This window comes from Adiantum capillus-veneris, chromosome 10, assembly GCF_014529385.1.
Source record: "Adiantum capillus-veneris isolate H3 chromosome 10, ASM1452938v2, whole genome shotgun sequence".
NCBI classification, from domain to species: Eukaryota; Viridiplantae; Streptophyta; class Polypodiopsida; order Polypodiales; family Pteridaceae; genus Adiantum; species Adiantum capillus-veneris.
Window position 1 is genome coordinate 52,689,551 of NC_140940.1, and position 24,064 is coordinate 52,713,614.

The 24,064-nt window shown below is 41.4% G+C and overlaps 1 protein-coding gene across 1 annotated transcript; it reads left to right on the forward strand.

Moving 5' to 3' along the window:
- The first annotated feature begins 12,146 nt into the window (after window positions 1-12,146).
- LOC147448849 (pentatricopeptide repeat-containing protein At2g33680-like) lies at window positions 12,147-16,533 on the forward strand. The gene has a single exon (XM_086521306.1). The coding sequence runs from the start codon at window positions 12,849-12,851 to the stop codon at window positions 15,045-15,047; it is 2,199 nt and encodes a 732-aa protein (XP_086377432.1). The 5' UTR covers window positions 12,147-12,848; the 3' UTR covers window positions 15,048-16,533.
- Window positions 16,534-24,064: the final 7,531 nt, after the last annotated feature.

Here is a 24,064-nt window from a genome sequence, read left to right on the forward strand (position 1 = left end):
AGAGGAGGAAGGAAGGATAAGAAAGAAGAAGAAGGAGGAAGAAAAGGAAAGAAGAAGAAGAAGAGGCAAGGAAAGATAAGGTTTTGTTTGTTTTTTTGGATTCTTGCTCTCTCTTGGAATTGAGTGTTGAAGATCTTGAGAAACAGTTCGAGAAGGATAAGTGAAAGCAATTAAAGGAAGTTCTCTACTCTCTCATGCTATATGTCTCATACTCGGTAAATTCAGGATTGAAAATAAGTTTTCAAGTTTAGAGATTGAAGATGAAGAAGCAAAGATGGTAACCAAGGATTGACATCGAATCAAGTATTCCTCTGGACTTTAATTGAATGTAGAAGACGGATTTTAATGTGTTCAAGGGATTTGAGGAAATGAAGGATGGGCTTGATAGCAGATAGACTGCGCCTATTCGATTCACCTTTCGAACACATATCTTCTAACAACGATCCTCTAACCTACTGTGACAATGACTAGAACCTCTTTGCCTTAGACGACCATCACCATCCATATATGCATCGCCATGTCCATATCAACATCTAATCTCTTTCGTGATTAGAGCACTTGTAGCATGATTGAAACCAATCTTGCCCTTGGGAGCACAACTACTAACGGTAGTGTTAAATGAGTCCCACGATGCATGCAAAGAATATAATAAGAAAATGACTTTCCCTTTATCATTGAAATTGAGTCCCTTAATGATAAGCTACAAAAACAACCTGTTGAACTTATTTAAGTGTGAACTAACATTATTTCCATCTTTCATCTTAAAAGACATGAGCTTTTTTATAAGATTTTTTTTTTTGAGGTACTCTTGCCATTCCAGCCTGAGCAGAACAACTCCCATAATTCCTTTGTAGTGGTCTTATCCATAACCATGAAAATAGACTCACAAGGTGCAAGAAAATGGTCTCCATAGCATGAGCATCAAGCTCCTCCCATTGATCATTAGTGTGGACCTTTAAGCTCTTTCAATGGCTCGGCAAGGCACTTATTGACCACAACATTAAGTGTACACTACTTCCATGTCGTGAAGTTTGTGCCATCAAACTTCTTGATATAATACTCTTCTTTCTCAGAATGTCCATTCATAAACTGACAAGAGCAAATGCAAAAGAGTGAGATTAGTAGTTTATGGAAAAATATTTTGCACAGTCGCCTCTGTATAGAGATCAAAATCTCAAGTCAAACTCAGCAAAAAAATGCATAAACTATAAAAGAGTGTTGATATGGCATCAACCGGCATATAGTGCTCAAAAGAACTATCGAAAGATTGCCAACTTGGTGTCAAAGCACCTATACCCTTGACAGATTGGGAAAAGAAGCTGCACAATCTGGAGTTGCATTTGCAATCGGTTCTTCTTCAACTCCATGAGGGGTATCTGTGCTTGCTTGAATTCTCACGCAAAAGTGGAAATAGTCTCCTTTAAATGCTGCTCCTAGCCCATCCAAAGCAGCCTTCTTCTTGCACTTCTTGGACTTATGTCCCCACACAGAGGAACTAATAGCTAGTCTAGGTGCAACTTTCTTGACTTGTGTTGACTCAATTCTAGAAGTAGTTTCCGATGGACCTCAATGCTTTGTAGTGTCATACACCTCGACTAGGATAGACTTGTCTTCATCCTTTGCAAGATACATGACCTCCGGTGCCATGAATTCCTCACCAGTGAAACCATCCAAGAACCCATTAACTTTGGGAGTGCCACTTATATGGTCCACCATTTGAGGGAAGAACTCTCAGTTGTGAGGGATCTGCACCTAGCTTATCTTCTTTATATTTCTCCCTTGTTCATGTTCTCCCATTTAGTTTCACATTGCAATCAGTGCCACAAGGAGTGTTCAAATCACGTGCTACTTGTGAACAATGGTTTCAATTGAAGTGCCTCTATTTATGGTGATCCACTTATCCTTAAATAAGTTAAAGAGTATGCTGATTGTACTTTCCACCTGCCCACATTCCATTTACCTTCAACTTCTTGTGTGTCAGGACAAGGGTAGGACCATTCAGGGCCAAGGGCCATGACGGACATGCAGTCAAGGGGGTCCCTATATTTAGAAGGCCAAGGGCATATATAGGGAATGGTTGGGTGGAGATTAGCATGTCAGTTCCCATGTCCTTTCACTTGTATCAGAGCCACTCTTTTATGGGACACAGGCGTGGAGAGCCAACCGTTTTTATCTTTGCATGTGCATGAGGAGGAGAGCCGTGGAAAAGAGCCCTACTCAGGCGGGAGAGAACTCTCAGGGTGAGCACCGTGTGCACGGCCCCTTGAGGCGAGGAGGGAAGGACGATCGACTTCCACCATAGGCTACACAGATGGGCTCGGTGGATGTGCGCTGGGATTTGCAACATAAGCCGTCACTGGGGCGACCCCCGTCGAGCACCGCACGTGCTGCTACCTCCTTGCCAAGCTCTCGCGGCCCTATCGGGCGCCATCGCTGACTGCAAACGCTGCTTTGGTGTTGCTTTTTCACACCAAACATGCCCAAACGCCTTTGGTCTTGGCCATTCCCCTCAAATTTTTTGAGCAAGGGTGGATGCCCACCTCGGCATACACCCATACAAAGCTACACGAGATACAGCATCCAAGCCAAACAAGTTTTGGCATCATACAAAGAGACGCACGGCCCTCGATTATCGGTATACAATTCAGCGATAAAGGAGTGATCAAGTTGCAGAGTTTTGCAACTTAATTATTATACGACAATATTTACAATCCAATTTCAACTTAGACGTTCAATTCAGTTGAAGACATAATTACTCAGTTAATTATTGCAACCTGCTATGAGCTAGTGCTGAAGTTCCTCGGTGTTCACCTCTTCGCCAATTCTATCGGGATTGGAAATTCACCTTCTTTACGACCGCCGGCGAGGTTAGCACGGATAACTACCTTTGTGTTCGATACGGTTATGAGTTTTTGTTGCATTCCAAGGTACTGTTTTCTCTTTTGTTCGCACAACACAAATTCGCCATGAGTGCGGAAATTGATGATCAACACATGTTTGACTTTGAATATATCGAATGGGCTCCACCGTGGATGTCATGGGGACTTATACTCTCACGGAGAGTACCCTCGTGGCAATAGGGATGGATGGTGCAAACCGAGGTGATCAATCTCTGTCTCCTCATTTATCAACCCCTCCTCCACAGAGCGTGTTGTATATTCTAGAGGATAACAGTCAATTGCCAGATGCCAGGGAGTTTGTCACTCGACAGGACTGGACAACTTTTGATGGCCGATTTCACAAGCTCGCTGTCTGGGTTCAAATCTTGGTTACACAAGTCAAAAATCTTACACAACTAATTTACAGAATGCTACCAAAATCAGCTCTCCACTTGCCATCAACCCAGGGGGTTGCCAATTTACCAGTTATGACCAACGAGGTCCAACATGTCCACTATACTTCGGTTTTCGGAACAAATCAGAGCACGACCAATGTGGTCAAGAAGCACCTATCACCATCCGAATTTCAACGTGCAAAAAGTCAAAAATTACGCTTTATTTGCTTGGGAACACATAAAAAAAAGCAGTGCCCACATGTCGGAAAACTTAATCATGATGCATGAGTTTATGATTTGACATAAATTCCAGTTTTGGTGCACGGCACAGTAGTTATATGGCTTTTTGAATATGTTAGGTGCAGCCATTTTCTCATACTTCAATATGGAATTTTCAGCATATTGTACGTTTTTTTTATAATTGGGTACTGTTAAACCCCAATTGTTTTCTGCCGCAGTCATTTTTGGTACGACCAGTCACATCATCTCGGATTATATGATCTACCAAAAACATTCTGAGATGCATGCAAGATCACTACATTAGGGTGTATATGATACACGTGTCCTACAACTCACGTTTTGCATTTACTTTGGACAGTATTATGAAATACCAAATGATTGGCCCATTTTACATGACATAAGGCTTCTAATTCGTACTCCGATTACCTCGGCGACAAGAGAAGTTGGCACCCAAGTTTGGGGCACCTACATTATTCAGGATATCATCTCATCGAATCCTTACCAGTCTAACCAGTGCAAGGCACTTAGGGTGTTGACTTCAACGGTTATCACGGTAGCCACGGGCTTTCGTTTTGTATGCAAGGCATTCTAGCCAGATGGTAGACAATACGCTCTCACAAATAACTCTATCAAGGACACTATTAGTTATGCATTGTTTCCCATAATTTTCAGCTGCTATCCAGGCACACAAAACAACCTAAAAACTTCTACTAGATTCACAACCCATACACGGTAGACAGTCAAGATCTGACTTGTGTTCCCTCTTGCGATGCGAGCATCATACAGTCAGATGGTTGCATGCTTATAGGATAAGCTGCCAGTCAGGCATAAGATGTCTAAACGCACAAGTTCTGGGCACACACAAACTAGACATTTAAGGAAAGTCCCTCAGCCCAGCATGCTCTTCTATTCGCTCTTCACCTCTTTTTCTAAGGTACAACATGAACATTTCCTATGAAGTTTGTTTCATGTTTTCTTCTGAGCCACGATGCTCTACAATTATCAGCTACAAATTGGGCAAGGTACCATTCACATTTATTTCATCAGTTTATCGATTGAACACTCATTGCCATACGGGCTATGAACCACGCAAACTGGCTACGGGCCATTGCTAAATCTAGGATAAGATCCACTTGTTGGTATTCCATGGATAATTGTTCTCAAGATCGAACAGCTCTACCTAGTGGTGTACACATTGACGTTAATTGACAAGCAAATGTATTGTCATTACAGATATCATTATGGATGTTTAGGATGTCATTTTTGCACTACATGTTTCTAGTGCGATTAAGTTTTTTATACTCTTACACTTACATCAGTTGATCTATACCATGGAGTCTAGAGGCAGCAAACGGTTGAGACAGCATGGTTGTTGACACGAGCTAGGCATCTTACTTGTGTGGATTTCTTGCTCTCTCTATAGCACTACGGAGTGTCTATGGACATACTGTTTTGGGGTAAGACCCGGCGGGTGATGCTATATCACCCCATAGCCATTAAGGATCATAGTTTGATCTGCATTGAGGATCACAGTTGATCTCTCCCAGTTATATTTTCAAGGAAAGAATTCTGCAATCTACCATACGCGGTAGTGGACGGACACACTTTTCAAGTTGATTCCAATCATTCTGCACACGGTTGACTATGTTGGTTACCGTTCTCTACTAGTTGAGCAGTTTCTACAAAGAGCCTTACCAACAGGTTTGACTACGTAGATTCTAATCCAAGAGCTTGGATTGCAAAGGCAACACCCAGGCTTACTAGTGCAATGTTGTTTGTCTTTTCAGGTAGGGGACGTACTGCTCTCCATTTGAATACGGGTAAGTGAACATTACGTTCAAATCTCCAGGTATGCATCTATTGATTTGGTGTTATTCCATTTTTAGTATGCTTTGCTTGGTTTTTCAAGACGTATAAGTACGCTTGAATGTTACAGAGTCATGCCAAGGGCATGTCGGCACAAAGTATTTTGGGCCAAGTATCCAATCTATCTTTGTGCCTTATGCTGTTACGAACCTACTTGTAGGGTTCAATTTGGCACATGTTGTCACATGGGATACAACATGGTCTAGGAACTCAAGGAGTTCGGTTTAGGCAGTGTGGAGCAATGAATGAGGGTCCCTCTCACTCTTGTCGTAAAGTGTTTAGAACTACCTCCACACACAAGTACATCTTGTACTTGAAGGATGTTCCTTTTTACACATCCTTACATGAGACATATTCCACATGTGGAGAATATGAGTCTCTGGACTGACACTGGCGCCATTATTTCAATTATGTGTCACGACAAAGACCCTAGGTGCTGGTCACATCTGTTTTCTAGACCATTTTTTTTAGCACGACGTATCAGGAGCAATTTCATGGCCAAAAATTGTCGGATACTTAGAATGACTTGTCAAGGTACAAGTAATGCTAAACAATATTACAGATGGTTGTTTATACGAATAGCAAGGCTATAAGTTGTTAATGAAAAGTTTCATTGTCTGTAGTGATCACTATTTCACCTTCTATTATGGTTCAGATGTTTACGCAAAGCTTGCAAAAGATTGCAAATGAAAGTACTTAGTTTCTTTTCATAACTATTTACATTCTTTTTAATGTGTGCTAGGCACATCACATTTTCCATAAGTATTGGCAAGAAACACCATGGATATACAGGTTCGGGTTAGTTTTTGCTAAACGCATTCACACTAGGTGTTATGGGCCCTAGTGTTTAGCAAAGGCTGATTTGGAACAGCATGCATATTCCTCACATTGCTGCTTATGAAGCATTTTGCACTCTAAGTGCCGTAACTCTATGAGATTACTTTTGGGTCTACTAATCCCCAATAGAGGTCATGGCTCGGTTTGGGGGTTTGTGCATTTCTCAAGTTCACCATGATGGTTATTCCGAACATTGTTGATTCCTCAACAATGTTATGCGCTACTGTGATTTTCATTTACCAGTCGTCTGGGAAGACTGTTTGTAAACCGTGGGGGAAACACACCTCAATACTGTCAGTATCCAAGGGGATTGATAGATTACAAAGTGTAATCTTGGGCTATAGGACATGCAAAGTTCGTACATTAGCACCAAGCAAACAAATTCATAAGCATTTATTGCTCTTTTTGGAGTTTACGCATGTTGCGACTAGGTAGTGTCTTCATGTATAACTCAGATTCTCAACCTTGAACACTCGTTCGGGTGGGGTTGTTTACTGATGATGAAAATTGGGACCAAGTCAAGGACTTAAAATTGGCTGATGAGTTATGTCAGCAAGTTACTTTCATGGAAAGTGATAAGAGGTACTCTTTTTGGTACATCTTTGTTGTGATAAACTCGTTTACCATGCTCATGAGCGTTCTAAATGGAGTCTACACACTATGTTTGGATAGGAACCGGTACCATTAGATGGTTACAAATGGACAACAATGTAGAAAATCAAGATGTTACTCTTGGTTTCATTGAACCTCCTACTGCACCGGGTTCCGCTCAAGTGAACCGTTGGATCCATGTGGGATGTTACGTAGAAAACATTAGTGTTCTTATGAAGATACCATCACTTGTGTTTTTTTCGTGGACGAAAACGCTTCTCCAAGGTGGGAGTAATGCCAGGACAAGGGTAGGACCAGTCCGGGCCAAGGGCTAGGGCCAAGGGCCAGGACGGACATGCAGTCAAGGGAGTTCCTATATTTAGAAGGCCAAGGGCCTATATAGAGAATGGCTGGGTGGAGATTAGCATGTCAGTTCCCATGTCCTTTCATTGTGTCTAATAGGCACTGCGTGTGTGTCAATAGTTGAAGATGTGGCCCTAGAATGGACACACACTTCCATAGAAGGGGTAGAAGATGATCGAGTTTGAGGTGTGGTGTCATAAAAACTAATATCTAATTCTCCCAAATGATTTTCTCATGTTAAATTGATCATTTAATATGGATAAGTACCAGGGAGTAAAAGCTAGAATATTGGTAAGGCTGCCAGACCGATCTCTGTAGGGATTTAAAGGAGGGAAAATAGGGATCCAAAGGGGGGCAGTCTAAAAAAGAGCAATGTGAATCACTGGAGCTTAAAAGACCTTTCAGCTCCATTAAGACTTCCATAGGCTAAGGTTCCAAAACTTTAATTGAAAAGTCTGAATGGTCAAAGCTGGGAAAATTGGATGGTGGAGGGAAGACTCAAAAGTCCTCCCACATCCCTATCAAGGAGGGAGCGAGCCCTAAGGGTAGGGGAGGAGAGAGAAACACACACACACACACACACACACACACACACACACACACACACACACACACACACACACACACACACACACTTCAAAGCTTCCTAGAGGGAATACTGGACACATGGCAGACTCCTACGACAATTGCCCCCAATCTTCCCTTAAATCCTATTGGATGGCCATAGAGGTGGACCAATCAGAATTAGGCTAGAGTAAAATTAGTCTAATCAATTTAAAACTGCTTGATAAAAGAAACAATGGAATTTAATCTCCCTAAAATACTATTGGACAGTCTACCAAGGGGTCCAATGAGCATCTAGTAGCCCAATGATTTGCCTGATTCCTATTGGCCAGAAGACTAAAAGGTCCAATGAGAGTTTTAATGAGTTATTTAATCACCTAAAGCTCTCACAAAAGGGGAAAGGGGGACACATGTCACAAGGCTATCAATTATGCTTCTAATTTGTGATTGGCTAAGCTTTGCACCAGCCAATAGGATGCCAGCAAGAGCAAAAAGCAAGAGGGGTCGACCAATAGAGAGAGAGTTTGGAACTTTAATCTATCTTTTATGCTACACACACACACACACAACTCATGTGTGCAAGAAGAACTCCATCTCCTTCTCCAAGCATTGAGAAGTAGAGGCCTACACCAATGACTCTTGGCTATGGAATGCAAATCCAACCAAGAGCCAAGCTTCAATGGCATGCTCATCTCCTCTACCAAGCTAATTACTAAGCTAAGCTATGCTATTAGAGTGATTATGTGAGAATAATCCTTCTTTCTCCTAAGATACATCTTTTTCTTCTCAATCATCATCATTCCTTGCTAGCTCTCACCATTTTTGAAGGTGTGTGAGGTCTTGGGACTGAGGCTAGGGACAGTAGGTGTGTTTTTCAAGTATAATTTGGTGCATGAAGCTTCCATCTTCATTGCACCGACGAGTTTTTTCAAGGACACAAGAATTGTATTGTACAAAAGTCTCCTTTGATGGGAGAAGCTATAATACAAAGCCTTTATGGAGGGGGGACCGGCTCCATGTAAATCTGGTCCTCAACTGTTGTCAATTGTTTATTGTCAATGCCAAATTAGCTAGGTGTAGATTGCTATGTTTCTTTCTAAAATCAAGTACTCTCTCTATGCTCATTAGGAACTTGTTCTTAATGGAATGCTCACTATGTTATCAGTTTCCGCTACACACAAGTTACTAGTGCATTAAATGTTTACATGTGGTCATAGGGAGAGTGGTTGGAGATGGTAGCACAACTTTCGTGAGAGAGGTAGCCAAGTCTTGGCAACTTGTGGCTGCTCAAAACTAGGTTGAGGTTGAGAAACAAGTGGGACAACTTAGTCAGATGTCAACAGGCAGGGATGGTGGCTCAAAAAAAGAAATCACACATCATTGGTTGAAATGTGCTACCAAAAGGGAATAGTTTTTGAGGCGTTTGGCTGGGCACCGAGGACGACATCATCATGAAGTGACTCATCCCAAAATAGCCAATGATTGCGAGGCTAAAAGTTGGGGATGAACTTCTCATATAATCGTGAGCTGGGAATTTTTGAGGCCATGTTCATGACCATGCGAGTTTGCTTGATGAGGCAGAGGAGACACTGAGGGGAAGAAAAGAAAAATTACTTGTGATTGGGAGCGAGAGTCGCTCCTCTCCATTGAACTTGTTTAGCAAATCAATTCCATAAAGTCAATAATACTACAAAAACTCTTATGCATATAGCAAAAACTCGAAGACCAATGCACATCTAGATACACAATAGGGTAAATGCGAATTCTCAACGAGAGCACAATGTGGATCCCTACTTTGTGGCACAATACAAATTATTTTTCAACAATCATACCCCTCACACAATAACAATGGTTCAAGAATAGCACAAAAATCAATCACATATGAGTTTACCAAAAGAACAACAATATTAACACATAAGTTATCTAGTAGGATAGTGTCAACATTAGAACTAATTTTCTCCAGTGCACATATATGAAGACTAAGTTGATCAAACAAGCTGAGAATAAACATGCTCGACCTAATTTTTTTCAAAAGCACACATTTATAGACTATGGAAATTAAAAAAGCTAAGAATAAAAATACTGAGCAGAGTCGATATCAATTTCATTAGATTTGAAAAACAAGGAAAATTAACTTAATGAGATTAATGAAGAACATTAGACTCATCAACAATTGCATCAGTAACCAACAAAGCATCGGACTAATAGACTGTTGCTAAGATTGACATTATGAGATTGAGCATGATCAGTAGACTCATTAGCTTGATTGCATTAATAATCAATGATGAATCAAACTTAAAGGTTATTATTGGTAACAGTTGCAAAATAAGAAATAACAAAACCTTATTCGGAAACAAAATGTGATAAAATTTAAGCAGGCGATGTGCTTTTGTGAAGTACCTAGAATGCTTGCATGAGCCTGAGTTGAAGATTGAAATGAGCTTGGGAGGTTTTGTTGCATCTTGTGAGTTGAAGATTGAGAAGGGCTTTGGAGGTTGTGCTGCTTCTCATCTTCGTTTTTCTGTGTTGCTTCTTGTTTTCATCTTTCTGTGATGTCTCTACAGTATCCTCCTCCCACTGTGGCATAGGAGAAGTTGAGTTTGCTTGCCCAACTCACTTGAATAAGGTGCTTCCAGGTGTAATCGCTAGTTAGTGAACCAAAACTTCTCGAATTACAAGCCCCTACTTACCCATAGGCACCAGGAAATGAGTCGAGTTGGAATCACAAACAATGAAGTATTGAAAGACACAAAAATATCATAGAAACACCAAAACTCCAGCCACAAAGAGCAATCTCTCAAATCATTGCAAAAGATTCACCAAGCTCCACTCTGTTGGACTCTTTCCAAGTGCGAAATTGAAGAGAAGGAGCCCTAATTCACTTTAGCACGTCCTCGAAAACATGAAGTATACTAGTCGATATTGCACTAGACCACCCTATAGAAACCTCTTGTGTCTCTACCCAAATGAGAAAAATTGCAGGTTTTTGATGAAGCAAGCACTCTCTCTTGAGCCACCATGCCCACCATTGTTGATGTGGCAAAAATAGCCTTTTAACATGTGGCGAGATTTTAGCTTTTTTTGGGACATTTTTGGCCAATTCTGACCCCTGACATGCATTTTTTGATGGAAAAAAGGCAAAACAGACTCCAAATTTCTATGAGCTTGAATTTTGATACTCAAAATGCATGGCCACATACCAAAATTCTACTTTTGACCTTTCCTAAGGAGACGCTGCACATCGAGCGCCCTGCCGCAAGTGTCAAACTCTGCAGGCGAGATGTGCATATCCACACTTCCCACTTGCATTACTCACATTCTAAAAGGTTTGAAAGCACACTTTGGAGCCTAAAGAAGGAACTTTGCACCACATTCAAGGCTCTTACACTTTGTCCAGGTACGCACGTATGTGCGATGGCCAACATGCAAACATGACTATTTAGAATGTGTACCTTACCCACCATATCCGAATCCCAATATCACATACATTGGCAAGGCTCCAAAATGCATGTATTTACATTTCTATATACACAAGATGTCCATGCATATACACACTACTATGTACGTACATGCCAATTTTTTTTTTTCAACAGGTATCCACACTTTGTACTGACTGACATAGTTCAAACCCAATGCAATTACTCATGTCGCCCTCTTTGGAGTTGGCCTTACCCAATGATATCTGAAACCCAATGTCACATACATTGGCAAGGCTTCAAAATGCATGTATTTACATTTCTATGTACACAACATGTCCATGCATATACACACGACTATGTACATGCCAAAAGTTGTTTATCAACGATTAGCCAAGTGGTAGGGTATCCACACTTTGCGTTGAGGACTGGCATAGCTCAAACCCAATGCAATTATCAACTACGTATTGGCTCACACGTTTATTATTATTCTACTACTAGCTCTACACCTTACACCCTACTATTAGCAGTTTCGATATTATATTGCACACGAATCTTCCCGAATTCCTTCCCTGGATTTCTCTGCCGCACATGGAGCAGCAAAACCGAGGGTCCTCATGAAGATTCAAACTCGGAGAGATTCAACTTGGATTTGTTGTGCTAACCACGTGAGCAAAGTACTTTCGATGCTTCACAATCTACACCTGTAACTTTTAAAAAAGTACATTCAACCCCCACCCTACCCCTCTCCATCTGCGCTGCCGCCTCTTGCTGAGGGTGACGTCGCAGCCTTGCTACTCAGGCCTACGCCACGTGCGTCAACGACCTTGCCTTTGGTTGCTCCCCTCAAGTGCGTGTGTTCATGTCAGGTTGCTCGAGGCATCCAGTACGCAAGATCCATCCGTAGTTTTTTTTCCAAAATGGGTAGCACACAATGGCTCTACACTAAAGAAAATCATTTAGTCCCCCACTCATCCTACTGCCCCTATACGATCGACTGTGCCCCCAACACTCACCCTCAACAAATACGAGCCTCTCTCTCTCTCTCTCTCTCACACACACACACACACACACACACACACACACACACACGCAGGAGATACGCAGCTCTCTTGTGCACATGAAAATTCTTATGTTCGAAGCTTCATCCTTGAACATGCTGAAGCGAGCACCACCATCTCTGCCCCTATATGTGAGATGCGACCCAAAAGGGCATGAATCGAGGAGCAGAGAGAGAGAGAGAGAGAGAGAGAGAGAGAGAGAGAACTTCCATGCAGACAGACAAACTGCCTTAAAAATCCTCGTTATTCAAAAGGATTTCTCTTCTATTTCCTTTTCCAACGCTTTGAAAAAGGGAAGGGAAGGGAAGGGGGGGGGGCAGTAAGCTATTTTTCTGCAGAGCAACGAGCGAGCTTGATTTTCGCCATCTCAAGCCAACGAGGCGCTGATCAGCAGCCTGCCTTTTCAGCGGTATTTTCGTACGCCACTATATCGTTGCATGGGTGCGACCGGGTTTCATGCGATATCTCTGTTAATCTGCTAGTGCGGGGCGACTCGGCTCTCAGACATACCTTCTCGAAAGCCATCTTGTACTTTTGGCTCGATAGTGACGTGGCTGGCACAGCGCCATTGCCAGAGGTTTACTGGCCCACGTCATACCATGCCCTTGTCGAACTGGGTCTCTCTCATTGTCTCATATGTTGCATGATCTTATATCCACGTCGGGTGCGGCAGGAGGGGAGGTCTCGCAGCTTCTGAAGAAGCTACCTGGGAAGGATTTCTTCGATGGTTCGGACAGTAGGAGCAGCCCCAAGGCGCAGCCTGACTTCCAACACAAGCCCGCCAATCAGCCTTTGTGGGTGGATAGCAGTCACAAACGATTTCGGGTCAGAGAGGAGCCCATCAATTGTGGATTTGTTACAGAGCAGCAAGGTGCTGCCAAGGCTCTTTCACCCTCCCTTATATGGTCATGCTGCAAGAATAAAGATCTGCGGAGAGGCACTATGTTACATCAGGAGCTTGAGAAAAGGGGTGTTGTTGACCAGAATCACTCAGATGCTTTAGTTGCCATGTATGCAAAGTGTGGTGAGCATCAGAAAGCTCAATCATTACTTGACACATATAACAGCAGGAATATAATCTCATGGACTGCATTAATAGCAGGCTATGCCCGAGATGGGAAGGGCCACAAGGCCCTAGATTGTTTTGAACAAATGCAGCACAAGGGCATTGTTCCAAATGGAGTGACCTATGCATGCATCCTGAAAGCCTGTGCTGCAGTTGGTGCCATTGACAAGGGAAAAAAAGTTCATGATGAGATTTTGAGGCAGGGGTTGTTGGAGCATGATATTGTACTAGGAGGTGCTCTTGTGGACATGTATGCTAAATGCGGTGCTCTTCACCAAGCACAAATTGTCCTAGAGAATCTCCCTTCTCGTAATGTCGTGTGTTGGAATGCACTGATTGCAGGATATGCTCAAAATGGGCAAGGCCAACAGGCTCTGAACTGTTTTGAACAAATGCAACATGAGTTCATCCTTCCAAATGAAGTGACCTATGTTTGTATTCTCAAATCTTGTGCTGCCATTGGAGCCCTTGATAAGGGAAAGGAAATTCATGGCCTGATTTCAAGGTGCGGGCTGTTGGAGCAGTATGTTGTGTTGGGTAATGCTCTTGTGGACATGTATGCCAAGTGTGGTGCTCTTTGCCAAGCGCAAAGTGTCCTTGGGAAGCTCCCTTCTCGCAACGTCATCTCTTGGGGTGCTTTGATTGCAGGATATGCTGGAAATGGGCAAGGTCAACAGGCTTTGGACTGTTTTGAACAAATGCAGCATGAGGGCATCCTTCCAGATCAAGTGATCTATGTATGCGTCCTCAAAGCGTGTGCTACAATTGGAGCAATTGACAAGGGAAAGAAAGTCCATGATAAAATTTTGAGGCAGGGGTTGTTGGAGGATCATATTGTGCTAGGTGGTGCTCTTGTGGATATGTATGTCAAGTGTGGTGCTCTTTGCCAGGCACAAAGTGTCCTTGAGGATCTACCTTCTCGTGATGTCATCTCTTGGGGTTCTCTAATCGCAGGATATGCTCAAAACGGGCAAGGCCAACAGGCTCTTTACTGTTATGAACAGATGCAGCGTGAGGGCATCCTTCCAGATGAATTGACCTGTGCATGCATCCTCAAAGCCTGTGCTGTGATTGGAGACATTGATAAAGGGACAAAAGTCCATGATGATATTTCAAGGCAGGGGTTGTTAGAGCACCATAATGAGCTAGGCCGTGCTCTGGTGGACATGTATGCCAAGTGTGGTGCTCTTTGCCAGGCCCAAAGTGTCCTAGAGAACCTCCCTTTTCGTGACGTCATCTCTTGGAGTGCTCTGATTGCAGGATATGCAGAAAATGGGCAAGGCCAACAGGCTCTAGATTGTTTTGAACAAATGCAGCGTGAGGGCATCCTTCCGAATGAAGTGACATTCTATTGCCTGCTGAATTTGTGTAGTCATCTAGGTTTGGTGGAAAAGGGTGAAGAACTTTTTAATAATATGGAAGCTGTGTATGGTTTGAAGCCTGATGTAAAGACTTTCACCTGCATGGTTGACCTGCTTGGGCGTGCTGGACACCTGGTGAAGGCAGTTGAAGTTATCCAAGGGATGCCTTTTTCTGCTAACTCAGACATCTGGCATTGCCTCCTCGCTGCTTGCAGGAAATGGGTAGATGTCAATGTGGGCACTTGGGCATTTGAACAGGCAATAGAGCTAGATAAATGTGATGGGGCAGCTTACATCTCAATAGTCAACATATATGCAGCAGCTGGCATGCCAGAGAAGGCCAAAGACATTGAAGCCATGAGAGTAAGGAACAAAGCGGAAGCTGCCAGGGTGAAGCTCATGGTTTGATAAGCTGCATGAGTTTGGTGACACAAAGGATGCTTAAAACAAAGAGACCAACTTGAAGCTGCTGCATGCTTATCAATATATCTCTAGTGGTGACGTTGCTATCAAATAACACGATTGGGACTCTCCACATTATTTTACCGATTGAGAGATTGTTCTTACAAATGCTAGACTTGCCAACATGAAATTTCACATCAAACTCATTCGGATGCCTTAAATGCATGAGCTACACCGAGATGAATGTGTCATATCTCAGACTCATATACATAAAAAATGTCTGTCATGACCAAAAATTTGAAAGATTATACTGGAACAGATTATGAAAATACATGCTGTTGTTTATACATAAGAGTCCCATGGGAGTATTGTGAGCCTAGTACCTTGAGTGTGCTAAAGGACACAACCTTGCGACATTATGACAAACTATATTCTCAATCCAGTTGATTTGATGACAAGGGGGTCGTGTGCTTCCCCTCTGTTGCAGCAAGAACACGAGACCTAAGTAGCAAGCGGCACATTAACTTAAATTAATCAGAGCAGGCAGCTGATGTAACCACGTTGATGTGAGAACAAAGTGAAGATATGGCTGAGTTGCTGATGTGGCAGTCTGTTATGGCTGATACAGAGATTGCTGACTTGACAGTGTACTGATGATGTGGCAGGGTGGCACTGATGCATCAGCAGAATGATGACATTGCAGCAGTTGCTGATGTGGCATCATTAGTGAAAAACTGCAGCATGGCAATCAGCTTTGGCACTTTGTCGGTGAGAGAGAGAGAGAGAGAGAGAGAGAGAGAGAGAGAGAGAGGATGTGTAAGAATCAACTGCAGCCAGCACCTTGCTTTCTAGAGGATTTGCGTCTGCACACACATACACAAGCTTTTGTGGTTAGGAAGGCTTTTGGGCAGACCTTTTGAGGAGTTCTACATTTGGGTGAGCACAAAAGGTCAACTATGGCAGAGAAGTACTTCCCCAGCTGTAAAAGTTGGGGGGGCCGATGAGAACGTGACAGTTGGCGGGTACATGTGTGCAACGATTACTTCTCACTAGAATGAGCCGGTCACTTTTGAAGCTATTCCAAGTTGGATTGTTACAGATAGTCAAATCAGATGAGGCAAGCAGACTTCAGGTACAAGATCAGACAAAGAATGAACTGAAATGGAAAAAGAGATTGAGATTGGACTAGAATGTATATTCAGATAAGAGTACAACTAGTATTATGTACACCAGTGAGAGAAGAGTAGTGCTATGAGCTAATGCTCTGGAGCAACTACAGTAACAATAGTGACAACAATAGATCCCGCAAATTGAGTAATGGCCCTATTTATAGATACCGGATTGGGCCTCTGATTGACTTCTCTATATAATCGTCATGGTAATTGGGCTCGGTAGTTATCAAATCCTATTGTTGATCTGATTCCCCGACCAGGGTGTATTCCCATTGTCTACATTTCCTTCCCCTTTCTTTGAATTTTGGAAATTTTGAAAATTTCAGGTACGATTGATACCCTCGGGAAATGGGTTTGAATCCACTCACTTTCCTTCGAGCTTGCTCTTCTGTAATAGGTCTTAAGTGTCTCCAAGTGCACCATACTTCTTGCCACCGGAGGTTGGGCCTTTCAACTCTCTATGCTTTTGTGTTGCTTGCATATTTGTACACTCTGGGGTGTCAACGTTTTCGTTATATTTGGAGCTGTCTTCCATGTGGGCTTCAAAATAGATCGAGGTGAAGCCTGAATTTCCAGAAATTGACCGTTACATTGAGCACTCAAATTCTTAGCTCGAGCATTGGAGCTAGCATTCTCCTTTTGAATAAGTAAAAATAGCTTCTTGCTCCAGTTGCTCCTTGCGATTAGTCATCTTCATTTCGTATTGTGTCCCAACATTCCATGTGTTTGTATCAGCATCGTACAAGGTATGCCTTCCCTTGGTTAGTCTTTGGCCAATTTATGACAGGCTAATGTTGTGTGAATCCATTCTTGTGGTAATGGCTGATTTGCCTTAATCGTTGCTTCAAGCAAAACCTCAACTATCTCTTTAATGAATTGTGGCTTTGATCTTGTTCTCCTATTCTAAGATATTGTGTTAGAAGGGGAATTAGAACTTAGGAGTCCACCACCCAACTATCCATTATATAGCATAGCTATTGGCCCTTTGCCCTAATCGGACTCCCTTTTCACACTGTCTATCTCGGCCTTGCCCTTGTCTAGTCCGTTCTTGTCGGTGTCCTGACATTACTTCCCCTTTAAGAAGAGTTTTCGTCCTCGAAAACAAAAGTGGGGAACTTCTTTTTAAAAACACTAATGTTTTTTCAAGTGGCACTTTCCTCAAGTTGATCTTTTCACTTGATTAAATTTAGCTTGTAGACGTATATGATGACGTGTACGTAATTCATGATAATCGAGAACACGTTCAGGTTCATGCGGTAAGGTAGGAGGTTCAATGAAATCAACCAAAATCTGTTGGTCAATGACATTGTCGTCCCTATATAACCGCTTACATAAATGGCTTACATGAAACACCGGATGAATACGAGAATGTGAAGGTAGCAATAATTTGTAGGCACGATCACCTATTCGCTTGAGTATTTTGAAAGGTCCACAATATCGGGGAGATAATTTAGGTGTGACCCAGTTTTTAGACTTTTTGAATGTTCTGTTATACGTAAAAATACTTCCCTTCTTCGAAGGTAACTTGCCGACGTTTCTCATCAGCATACTTCTTACACCGATCCTGTGCTTGTCGGACATTCTGACGAGCGAGTTTCAGCATATCCATGTGGTCTTGGAGAAAATCCTTTACTTGTTGGAGTTTTTCGATTGCCAACCCCACCGTAACTGGTGACCTAGGTTGAAACCTATACATGAGCATGAAATGACTAAATCCCGTTGTGACATGCTTAGCACTGTTGTAAGAAAACTCGAGAATAGGTAAGTATTCTTCCCAATCTGACTGTTTTTTGTTGACGTATGCTCTTAGCATATCTTCTAGCACTTGGTTAACTCGTTCAGTCTGACCATCTCCTTCTGGATGATCGGCTGTATTGAAGTTCAGTTGTGTACCTAATCGTTTAAATACAACTCTCTAAAAGTGACTGTTAAACTTGTGATCACGGTCGCTGACAATGTTATTTGGCAAACCATACAATTTGTATAGATTGTCCACAAATAACTTGGCTAGTTCTTGTGTTTTAATCGTTGATTTGGTTGAAATAAACTTACATAGTTTAGTCAACCGGTCTACGACCACCCATACCGAGTCATGACCTCATACAGTGGTTGGTAAACCCACAATAAAATCCATAGAGATGCTTTCCCATTTTCTATTGGGAATCTCTAAAGGATGTAAGAGTCCTCCTATTTTCAAGCGTTTTGGTTTGTTAACTTGACATTTTTGGCAATGCAAAATATAAGCTTTATACCTGGCCAGTAAAACTGTCGTCATACGAGAGCATAAGTTTTTCTAATACCCAGGTGCCTTTCATTTGGACTATCATGATATTCATAAAAAATTTGGCACCGAATGTCTGGTCCGTCGGTACACAAACTCTCCCCTTATGGAGTAGGTACCCATTGTCGATGGTAAATACTTCTATTGCTGTAGTTCATCACTCGATAGAGGAGAACTAGGTGTGGAGGTTAACGTTACACTACCATCATTGGAGTGAGAAGGACCCTCATTTGAACATGGCTCCACACTTTGGAATATGCTGCATCATGCTCATATTTGCCTTTGAGAGAATCCAAAAATTCACTACGAAGTTTCGTGAACAAAAGAGAATTGATCTCCAGCATACAACTTAGAGCGTCAGCCACCACATTGTATTGACCTTTACAATACCTTAACTTGGCGTCATATTCCTGAAGAATGTCGGTCCACCTGGCTTTCCGACCTTTCAAATCCCTTTTGTTGTGTAAACCATTTGATGCTTTCATGGTCAAACAAATCTCAAACTGAGCACCATACAAATAATGCCACCATGTTTTTAAGGCAGACACTATTGTATAGAGTTCGCACTCATAAGCATAGTAGTTCTGCTGAGCTGCATCAAGCTTCTTGCTTTCAAATGCAATCGGTCGTCCGTCTTGTAACAGGACTGCTCCAATAGCACGGTCACTGGCATCCGTTTCCAAAACGAATGGTTTCAAAGGATCTATAATAGCGAGTATGGGAGTATGGCAGCTGTAGCTAATGCATCCTTGAGCGTATCAAAACTGTGCTGTTGAGTGGATCCCCACTAAAAAGCTTTGCCTTTGCCTTTTAGTTGATCCGTCATGGGAACATCAATATTAACATAGTTTTTAATGAACCTTCGGTAAAAACCTGCAAATCCCAAAGAAATGTGTAACTCTTTCATATTTTTAGGAGAAGGCCATTTCCGGATGGTATCCACTTTGGATTGATCCATATATAGTCCATTAGCTGAAATAACATGCGCTAAATAGTGAATTTCTTCTTTTAAAAAATCACACTTAGATTTTTTGGCATATAATTTGTTTGTTCGTAACAACTCAAACACCTGCCTGAGATGTTGTAAGTGTTCTTCTTCAGAAGCATTGTAGACTAGAATGTTATCGAGGAAAACAATGACAAATTTGTCCAAGTACGGCTTCAAGACACTATCCATAAGTGTCATGAATGTTGCGGGCGCATTGCTTAACCCAAAGGGCATCACCAAGAACTCATAGTGTCCAAACCGTGTTCGGAATGTAGTTTTGGGTATATCAGCAAGTCGAATACGGACTTGGTGATATCCTGACCGCAAGTCTTTTCGTAAAAATGTGAGCATGAGTGAGTTTGTCAAACAACTCATCTACTCGGAGCAATGGGTATTTGTTCTTAACCGTAACCGTATTTAACACTAGGTTGGTAATGGGACACTTTTATGTCCTGTGAAGTGACCATTTTCCTTGAATTATGTCAAGAGTTTCAAAATGGATTTTGAGGTGCTATCTGTCTAGAAAGTTGTCTCATTAGCTGAAAAAAACTTGACCTTTTTTTGGAATATCAATTCCATCTTTAACCTCGTCCTTGCACAACATTTCACAACCTAAACTGTGTGAAAAAACGGGTCCTGTTTTTGGCTTTTTTCAACTTTTTGCAACTATACCACTCTAGAATTCATGTTTGTGAGCTCTATAATGCTAGAGAACTATCTTTAGTAGTCCTCAACATGTCCTGATGCTTCTAGGGAGAAATAAATGTTAAAGTTCTAAGTTATGACCAAATTACAAAAATTATCAAATCTTATTTTTTAGCCAATTTTAGCTCTTCTATGATTTTTTTATGGATTTCATGATATTTAAATGTAGTTTTGATTTTCTATGTCTCATATTGTAACATAAAGCTAATATTCCTTGAGTTTTGGGGCACCTAATACCCTATTTTGCATAGTAGACAACGATGGTTGATTTTTTCAATTATAGAAGAAAACGAAACATTCTAGTATATCAAGTATAGGTTTTTCAATATTGTTAGTTTCTTGTGACAACTACATGCGTTTTGTACGTAGTAACCATATCTAGTCATAAGGATCAAATTTGGCTAGATATTGAATAGTTTCTATGGGATTCTACAACTCATAATGTTGAACCCAATTTTTTCATGTTTGCTGTATTTAGCACTTTATCTTTATTCCCAAGATTCCCCTTGGTACGAGATGTATTATTCTTTTGACATGCTCCATGGCTCCTTATGAACCTAAAGGACAATAGGGAACTAAGAAAACATGCATATATTATTTGTATTGAGCGTGGCTATAGAAACTTTGATGATAGGTTTGCAGAATGGTAAAAATTCAACTTTTTTGTACCTATTTCTTTTGGCAAAACAAAAAATAGTGAGTGAGAAGCAATCATATGTTCTGATCACCAACCCATTGAAGTTAACTAGGGAATTTATCTCAAGTCCTACAAAAATCCCTAATCTTATTTTTATGCAACAAAACGCAAGAAATAACTGTTTTGATGAAAATGTACCGGTCCATCAACTTTGGAGGCTTGGTGTGACCAAAAGATGAGAAATTTTACAAGTTTCTTATTTTTTACATGTGTAGTAGGCCTTGAACTATAACCTCATGAAAGGATTTTACAAAATGAGTGGATCTATTATGGTTTTGGAGGTTTTTTTCAAAACCCTGAAAGGACACTTTTATGTCCTGTTAGGTTACCAACCTAGTGTTAAGCCACGGTAGTCTACGCACATGCGCATACTGCCGTCTTTTTTCTTCACGAATAGGATAGGAGAGGCCCATGGTGAAGAACTGCGTTGTACATATCCTATGCTAAGGTAGTTAGCAAGCTAATGTTCCACCTCAACAGCTTCAGAATAACTCATACAGTAAGGCGGTTTACTGACAGGTTTACAGCCTGCAGCCACGTCGATGCTATGTTGCACCGATCGTGTCGGCGGTAATCCTGGTGGCAAATCATTAGGAAAAACATCTTGAAATTCCTTTAATAATTTCTGTAACTCACTAGCAACGTTTGCTTGTTTAGAATTAGCCATTGGTGGAAGAGATGAGAGAGAAGCATGGGGCGTTGAGGAATGTTCAACAGATTCAACGTTAGAAAGAAAATGAGACAGTGAGTAACACAAGAAAACTTGATTTATTTCATTATCAAAAATGAGCTGCAGAAGCTGAGTGGTACAAATCAATGGTGATGAAGGTATATCCTTCTCTCCTAACAACAACACATGTGCGCCGCCATGGGATTTAAACATCAAGCTGTTGTGCTTATAGCTACGCTTCAATAATGACCCTAAGCTATGCAACCACTCCCTACCAAGAACCACATCTTCCCTTTCCATGTTCATAACTTGAAAATCCAAGCATGTGGAGTAATCTTGTACTTCCAACGAAACAGCTCGGCATTGAGTATCCTAGATTACGGTATCATGTCCATTCATCATTGCTACCTTGTAGAGGTGGATACTCGGAGTTTGAGGCAATTTGAGTTTTTTCACCAATCCATAATTGATGAAATTGTGAGTAGCACCGTCATCTACCAAGATGCGCACCTTGTGGCCTTGCAGAGATCCGTGCATACATACTAACTCATGTGGTCCAAAGGTTTGTCGCCACATGGAAGCTGTGAGACAACATTCATGTACCATCTCTATGTGTGTTACTTCTACTGTAGAGAAGCGTGAAGAAGACTCAAGAGGTAGCAGTTGCACTGTGTGCACTGCTTTCTCCTTACCATGAGCAATAGATTTCCTCTTAGGATAATCCTTTTTGCCATGACCGCTTCCTAAATATTGAAAACATAATTTTTCTTTCTTAGCTTTATCAAAGTCCTCAGGAGAGAGAGGACCCCTGGACCCCTTGGTTTTTTTAGCTGCATCTAAATTGGCAACTATAAATTTCCTTTTATTGTGCCCATACTGAGTGCGTGTATTACCATGTGTATTAGCAGGCACGTGACTATTATGTACTGATAGCCGTTTTTCGGCTCTTTGTAATTGCCACAGTGAGTTACCTCACCCTACCAAAATCACCCAAACACTGTGGCTATCCCTACCATTTCACTGTACATAGGCGTGCGTGAGTCACGGGACTTTTCCCATATCTTCTTAAAAAACCCTCAATTAGCTAGTCATTGGGCTAGTTGAGCCAAAAAAATTAAAAAAATTAAAAAATATAAGTATATTATGGCCCATGCGTATGTAAATATTTCTTTGTATATAGGGCCTAAATAAAAGATTTTTTCATAATTATTTTGGTATTTATTTAAATATTTCTACCTAGGTGTATGTTATTTATGCTCTGTACATTGCCTCACCATTACCACAATTTTTTCTTACCATTTTTCATACTCTTTATTCCATATAGAAATATTTTCATGTAAGCTTCTCTTATATTTGGTGTAACTGCACCCCAACAAAAATCCAAAAAAACTAGTTTTATTTATGTGTATATTTTTTCACTATTGTGATTTTTCCCTTCCTACATCTATTTTGTTTTTTTTCTAAAAAATTAGAACACCAAAAATATTTATCTTTTTATGGTAGCCTCATAATGAGAGAGATTTCTTTTGACCCCTTTATATTTTTTCGACTTATATTATTTATATTTGACATGTACATATTTTTTAGACCCCTCAATATTTGATTTTCTTAGTTGTACTATTCACTTATATCATAATCTCAACAATATCTTCAATTATAGACCTACTAAATAAGGTCAAGGGTAGGTGGCATGCATACATGCACTATGGAGGGCTCACTCTTGGAGGTATTCAAAAGAATCATCCAAAGAAGGACCCCACAAGGACCTTGTGCAGTGGAAAAAAACGGTCGGTTTTGCTGAATTTTTAAAGTTCACTCGCTCTCCGAATTTGAAAAGGTGATACAAACAAAAGTTGTAGTTCGTGGGCTAAACTTTTGCCTCAAATTTTTTCATATTTTTTTGAGCTACGAGCTGTGAGCTATGATTTTATTAGTGGACCCCAGTTTTCCCATGCTATGCAGCCACACTCTCTCTTCCACTTTATCATTTTCCTCTTTCACACACACTTCTCCACTCATCATCCCTCTCTCTCTCTCTCTCTCTCTCTCTCTCTCTCTCTCTCTCTCTCTCTCTCTCTCTCTCTCTCTCTCTCTCGTGTTTTAGTGTGTGAGAGTGTTCCATTGGTGTTAGGGTTAGTGTAAATTCCTTGCTTGTTTGTGGGTTGCTCTAACGATTCTCCTCTTTTGCGTCCTAGTTTGCTCTTAAACTAGGTGGTGCCCCTTGTGTAGTTGGGATTTGGCTGTGGGTTTGTTGTTTTGGTTTCTGTTGTGTTGTGCCCCAGCCCCATTGAGCAGCACGGGATCCTTGAAGGGTGTCTAGAGGTTGCTCTTCTTGTTGCCCGCCCCGGACCGCCTCAGTACTTTCTTTTCATCTGGATCATCATGAATATGTGCTTTCACTATGGCTTCCTCAAAAGTTTTAGGATCTTGGGTCTTGACGTACTTCTTAAGCTCTGGTGTCAGACGTCGTACAAATCCCCGTACTTGTTGAAAGTTATCTAAGCCTTCCA

Bases quoted from the DNA above. Each gene is read 5' to 3' on its own strand.
- LOC147448849 (XM_086521306.1), top strand. From the start codon at position 12,849: ATGTTGCATGATCTTATATCCACGTCGGGTGCGGCAGGAGGGGAGGTC.